The sequence below is a fragment of the Symphodus melops genome, assembly GCF_947650265.1.
Source record: "Symphodus melops genome assembly, chromosome: 8".
Taxonomy (NCBI): Eukaryota; Metazoa; Chordata; class Actinopteri; order Labriformes; family Labridae; genus Symphodus; species Symphodus melops.
In genome coordinates this window covers 15,431,725-15,437,779 of record NC_136698.1, presented here as the reverse complement: position 1 = coordinate 15,437,779, position 6,055 = coordinate 15,431,725, and the positions used below count along the sequence as shown (strand labels likewise).

At 37.9% G+C, this 6,055-nt stretch overlaps 1 protein-coding gene across 1 annotated transcript; it reads left to right on the top strand.

Moving 5' to 3' along the window:
* Window positions 1-2,542: 2,542 nt before the first annotated feature.
* On the top strand, window positions 2,543-6,055 carry amh (anti-Mullerian hormone). Its single transcript, XM_079349544.1, has 5 exons — window positions 2,543-2,732; window positions 2,838-2,949; window positions 3,026-3,125; window positions 3,219-3,649; window positions 5,223-6,055. The coding sequence occupies exons 2-5, from the start codon at window positions 2,871-2,873 to the stop codon at window positions 5,627-5,629; spliced, it is 1,017 nt and encodes a 338-aa protein (XP_079205670.1). The 5' UTR covers window positions 2,543-2,732; window positions 2,838-2,870; the 3' UTR covers window positions 5,630-6,055.

Below are 6,055 nucleotides of genomic sequence, written 5' to 3'. Positions count from 1 at the left end.
CAATCGGTGTTTCATTTTAAACCGTAATCGTCAATATCTGAAGCTGAACGAGCAAAAAACCAAACGCCTTATGAAATACAAGGTCCTTATAATGAATTTAAAATTGTCCAAAGTAGTAAAATATGCAAACTATCGTGATGTGTTTGAAGTATCTACCTCAAAAATAACACTTATGTAATTATTTAAAATTATTCAATGTCACATTTTTGCATTTTCACAAATAGAAGGAGCTCCTACCAACATGTTGGGAAGTGTGTGATTTCTTTGTTGTTGAGATTCCCGGAACCTCTCAACCACACGTGTGATCTGAAGCCACATATTGAAATGTTAATGTTTACTTAAATATTTTCAAGCATGTTCACAAATGGCAGAGCATTTTGTGCTGGACATGAGTGGATAGTGTTAGACTCATTTTTTTCATTAGAGTTGGTGAGGCTCCAAAGACATGATTAAACTATACAGGAGTATGCATTTTTGTTTCTAAATTTCTATTTAATCCAAGACTTGATTCCCACAGTATACGCAGATGCATCACGTCAGGTTGTTGTCTGCGAGGAATGGGGCAATGTTGGTACCTGCCAAGAAATGTCCTGGAAAACACTTTGTTGATAACATGTAGCAGAGGTTGGACAATAATGAACAGTGCTTGTCATTCTTGGCTTTATCTCTTGGGACTCACAGCTACTTTACAGCCCAGAGACCTTGACTGTCTGAAAAACAAGATAGCAGCTGTGAGAGTTGTGATGGGAGAGGAAATAGATTTTGTCTATATTTTTCCTCCCACTATTTTTTTTTATTTTATTTTATTTTTTTGCATGAAAGAACAGATACATTTTACACATTAATTACAATAATCACTGTTTTATTCAACACTGTGATATGACATTTTCCTAAAAGGTGTCTCGTATTGTGTTTGTCTGGTCTGAGGATCAAAATGAATGAGTCAATCAAGTTTAAGGATTCAGTCTGATGATTAAAGTGAACAGTGAACTGACGCAAATTAACACATGATGGCACAAATTAGAAGCATTTGTCGAAAACTTATTTTGCAGCAAGACTGTAAATGCTTTCTGTTTGGTGAAAGACTAAGATGAGAAATGTTCAGTACCACTCTTGTAGCTGCACAAAGCTAAGCTAAAAGGGGAAAAGGAAACATCTAGCGCTGAACAAAGAACAAAACGGTCTTCTAAAACCTGTGAAGCTTTTTTTTAACACAGTACAACAAAAGTTTTTTACATTTTGATTGGGGGGGGCTAGATAAGCAAGGCTAGCTGTCTGTCAGCTGTAAGCTAACTGTCACTTTATATGTATAAAGAGAAGTAGGCTATTATTTTTTCTCTTCAATCAGTCATCTAGACAGAAGACATTTTTTTTCTGCCATTTTGCTGAAATGTTCTATAAAGTTATCCAAGTAGTCTCGGTATCCTGACGTTGAGGCATCAGTCATTTTTCAAATTTTTCTGTAAAAAAAAAAAAAGCTGCACTGTGTCTTTGTCATATAACCATAAAGGATTGTAACAACACCTACACGTCACTGCCTGGGCCATAGTTTGACAGTGAAAGGTTCATGAGAAAGTTATATGGATTGACTCTGTAATTCTAAAACCTCCAGTGCATCAGTTCCACAATATATATATATTATATACAGGGCTGTTTAAAGTGTGTCCGCACAAACAAAACTAACTTCTAAACACCCTGTATCTCTTATGTGACTTAAGAATGCATCTTTCTGTGAAGGAAACACCTCAAATAGAGTCCACTGTCTAAATCATCAAGGACACATTTTTCTTGGCAGCGTGATCCCAGAGAAAGGAAGGCAGGGGGATAAAACTCTCATCCTCATGCATTTGAACACACAGGAACACAAACAGACCAAGAAATATGTTGGTTGTGGATTTGTTCTACTGTGGAGCTTTCATGCTTTGCTGGACCAGGCTCTACATGGCTTTGATCCTGCCAAACAACCCCACAACAGGTCAGACTGCACAATTAAACCAACTCAATCCATGTCAATTTGTGCAATTGTGTGTAAATTTTATGTTGCAGTACTGTTCTATAGCTTACCATTAAGCATGTTTTGAACACAAGTTGAATTGTTTGCGTTTTCTTCCAGCTCTTTAGACTAACACCCTTCTCACATGGAAATGTAATGTATTCATTTTTTGATTCAATGAAAGGAAATCATCCCACAGCAAGCAGCACAGAGACAGGAGATGGTTTGAAAATAAAAAGTGCATCAATAAGGACCTCATCAGCTTCCCAAGATGTCCCCCGACTCCCATCGTGCTTTGTGGACGATATCATCGCAGCATTACGTGAAGGTGTGGGTCACAATGGTGAACTCACAAACCACACCTTAACTATGTTTGGAATCTGTACAGAATCTGACAACACATCAGGCTCTGTGTTGTTAGATCTTGTTATGGAAGTAAGCAGAAACCAGAGAAATGGATTGCAGGTTTTGGATCTATCTGAAGGTAGCATTGTTCTCTAATTGCAATCATTTCTGTCTGATTTTATGCTAAAATGTTACGTTACGGCATGTTTTGTTTTTAACCTCAGGGCTCTTGACAGAAGGAGAAGAAAGAGGATCACTCAAGTTGGCCTTCCAACTCCCACGTTCTCATTTACTCAAGGCAAGCCCCGTGTTCCTCTTAGTTTTCGAAAATCCACTCACAGGAGAAAAACTGGATACTAACTTCACGAGTGAGTCACTGTATCCAAACACACAGGTGAGGAAAAGCTTTCTCGTGACACATGATTAAAAGCTGCCCTGATGCTCCTTAATAATATGATCATGTATATTTTTGTTGTTTGTTTTCCTCATCATTTTGTAGACTGTGTGCCTTTCAGCAGAAACACAATACATCATGCTGGCAGGAAAACAATCAGAGGGCAAAGTTCACAACACATGGAGGATTAATGCTGAGACCTATTCTCCTGTTACAAGTAACAATTATAATAATGAGACATAGAAATATGTATTATTTCCCAAGCACTCTCCTCATATTTCCTCTATTTGCAGGGCAAAGGCTGAAAGACATCCTTATTGGTGGACAATCAGGAAGTAACAACTGCATGATTCCACTTCTGCTTTTCACCTGGGAAAGAGGAACTGATACAAGGTTTACTTTGCTTTTTTAGTTCCCTTTTGTTGACATTTTACCCACACTACTGTCAGAGAAGTAGTTTGGAGTAATTTTTGCTCTCTTTGTCAGAAATGCACACGTTTCAGGTTCTTCCATGACCCCCTCACATACCTCCTCCTTTCTCTGCGAGCTGAAGCGGTTTCTGGGTGATGTTCTGCTTCCGGTCCACCCTGGTTCCCCTCAGCTCCGACTGGACTCCCTCCAGTCTCTACCCCCTCTTACACTTGGACTTTCCTCCAGTGAGACCCTGCTGGCAGGACTGATCAACTCCTCTGCCCTTACCATCTTCTCCTTCTCAAGCTGGAGCTCCAGATTTCTGGTGCACCACGGAGAGCTGTCTCTGTCTCCTGCACTGCTTGAGGAGCTCAGGGAGAGGTTGGAGCAAACTGTGGAGAAGATAATGGTGGTAATAAGGGAGGAAGATTTGGGTCACAAAGCCACAAAGAGGCTTGGGAGGCTCAAAAAACACAGTGTACTTCTGAAGAAGGAACCAGAAGCAGGTGATGTGTTGCCAGAAAGAAAATAGTCTCATGAAGCAAATCTTTCAGAACTGTGTTTGATCAGGTTCTTCCCCACAATCCTTTAAATAACACCCATGAAATGTTTCAAAAGGAATCTTTTTCAAATATTTATGTTTTATACTTTACAACTTTGTTCAACACAATGGTCTGTCACTGTTCCAATCTGTTAAGATTTATACACTACGACCAATTTGAGTGGATTTAGATATCCCAATATTTTGTTAACTTATCTGTGAATTTGTGGTAATGTATCAACCCCCATCAAAGATTTATGTCATCTATTACTTCGAACTATTTTGTATTTATTTTAAAAAAAAGTTGGAAAAATGTTAGAAAGGCAACTGAACTGATCTTGAAGATGTTTCACCTCTTCTCCTAAAGGCCTCCTCAGAACTGGAGTAACTTTGTATCAAGCTTTGAATTTACCATAACCTGGGTGACTTAGAACCTACACAGACATACAGTTATAGATGACCAACATTTAGATAGGCTTTCCTACAGCATTCTTAAACTAAAATGAAAGTCTCTTCCTTATATCGCATAGCTTCTATAGACATTTCTGCTTATGATGATGACCTAAACATGTCCAAAATTCAAAGACAAAGTGACTTTTTCCAACTTGTAAATCTCCAAAGTCACATCACTACACTTTTAGGTATTTTAACTCTTCAAACAATACTCCAAGCTATTTTAACTGTTTGCCCATATTCATCTAACGATTAGATAAATATTTGTTAAATATTTTTACTATCCACCAATTTTGCTGGCTACATCAGCACATTACCCATTCTTTCTTTTCGCTTTTTTATTTGACCAAACACTGTAAGTTAGGAAACCATTTAAATTGTTTATCAGTTATTTTCAGCTCATAACTTAAAACCCTAATTTGGGCTTCAACTGTCTATGTACATCTCTTAGCTTTAGTTTATTCAATATTTCAGATGTTTCTGTTAATTAAAGCTACTGTTTCATCTTTTTATCCATCATGACTTTCAGCTATTTCAACTGCTACTACCATCTATTATCTACTTTTTGTCAATTATTTCAATTGTTTACCCACAATTTAGCTCATTGTTCCAGCTGTTAACATTTAGCCCTGATATTTTTATTTCAGTTCGCCAACTGGCAACTTAATTGTTAAAGCACCATCTATTTGGCTATCTGTTCCAGGTGTTTCAATCATGGATATTTTATTTAATTTGTATTTAAGTTGTTCATCAGTTGCTTCAGGTTAAAATATATTTCCACATATTTTCAGTTATTCTAACACAATTATTCAAACTTACTCAACTGAAATGTATGGTATTGAGGTCCTATTCTCAGTACGTTCATATCCAAGAAAAAAGTGTGTTTTTTGGGTTTTTTTTCAGTTTGTTAAATAACATGCCCAACTTTTCACACATCCTCTAGCAGATGTATCCTTTGCTTGAGAATCACTCCCCTGAAGAATGGAAGACTTTTGCTTTAGTTTTCTTTCTCGCAGGATACAGTTGGTAAATAATCCCAGTTCTTTCTTTAACCGATGCCTCTGTTTCCCTTTCTGCTTATACAGGAGAAAGCCAGTACCGTGCGTTTCTTTTGCTGAAGGCCCTGCAGACGGTGGCCCGTGCATACGAGGTAGAGAAAAAACTGAGGGCCACCAGGGCTGGCCACAACAACTCAATGGGTGGCAACGTATGTGGGCTGAGGAGCCTCACTGTGTCCCTTGAAAGGACACTTGTTGGTCCTAACACCGCTAACATAAACAACTGCCATGGCTCTTGTGCTTTCCCCCTGGTCAACGGCAACAACCACGCCATCCTTCTCAACATCCACATTGAGAGTGAGAATGTGGACGAGCGGGCGCCCTGCTGTGTGCCTCTGGCCTACGAACACCTAGAGGTGGTGGACCTGAACCAACATGGGACTTACCTCTCTATTAAACCAGATGTTGTGGCAAAGGAATGTGGATGTCGCTAAAGCTTCTATATTGACATCTTATAAAATCCCTGATTAATGCATGTTTAGAGGAGGAAAAAACTTTCATTGAATTATTGCCCAGATATAATTTATTTAGTCACATGTTTTGCATAGTAGTCAATGCACAGTTATTCACAGAGGTTGCTTGAAGTTATGTACTTTCACATTGAAACATTGTTTTTATTTCACAGTAGACTTACAAAGCACATTGTCACAACAAAAGCTGATCATTTATTTAGACAAAAATTAAGTAGTGTTCCATGAGAGGTTTTTGTTTTAGGTTGAATTTACACATTATCCTCCCTGTTAAAAAAAAAAACAATATTTATCCAAGTAGTATTTGAAAGTAAGTATATCATGGTATGAAAATGTGTGTAACACTGAAGAAATGTAAGGTTTATTAAATACTTTGTGTCCTCACTAAAA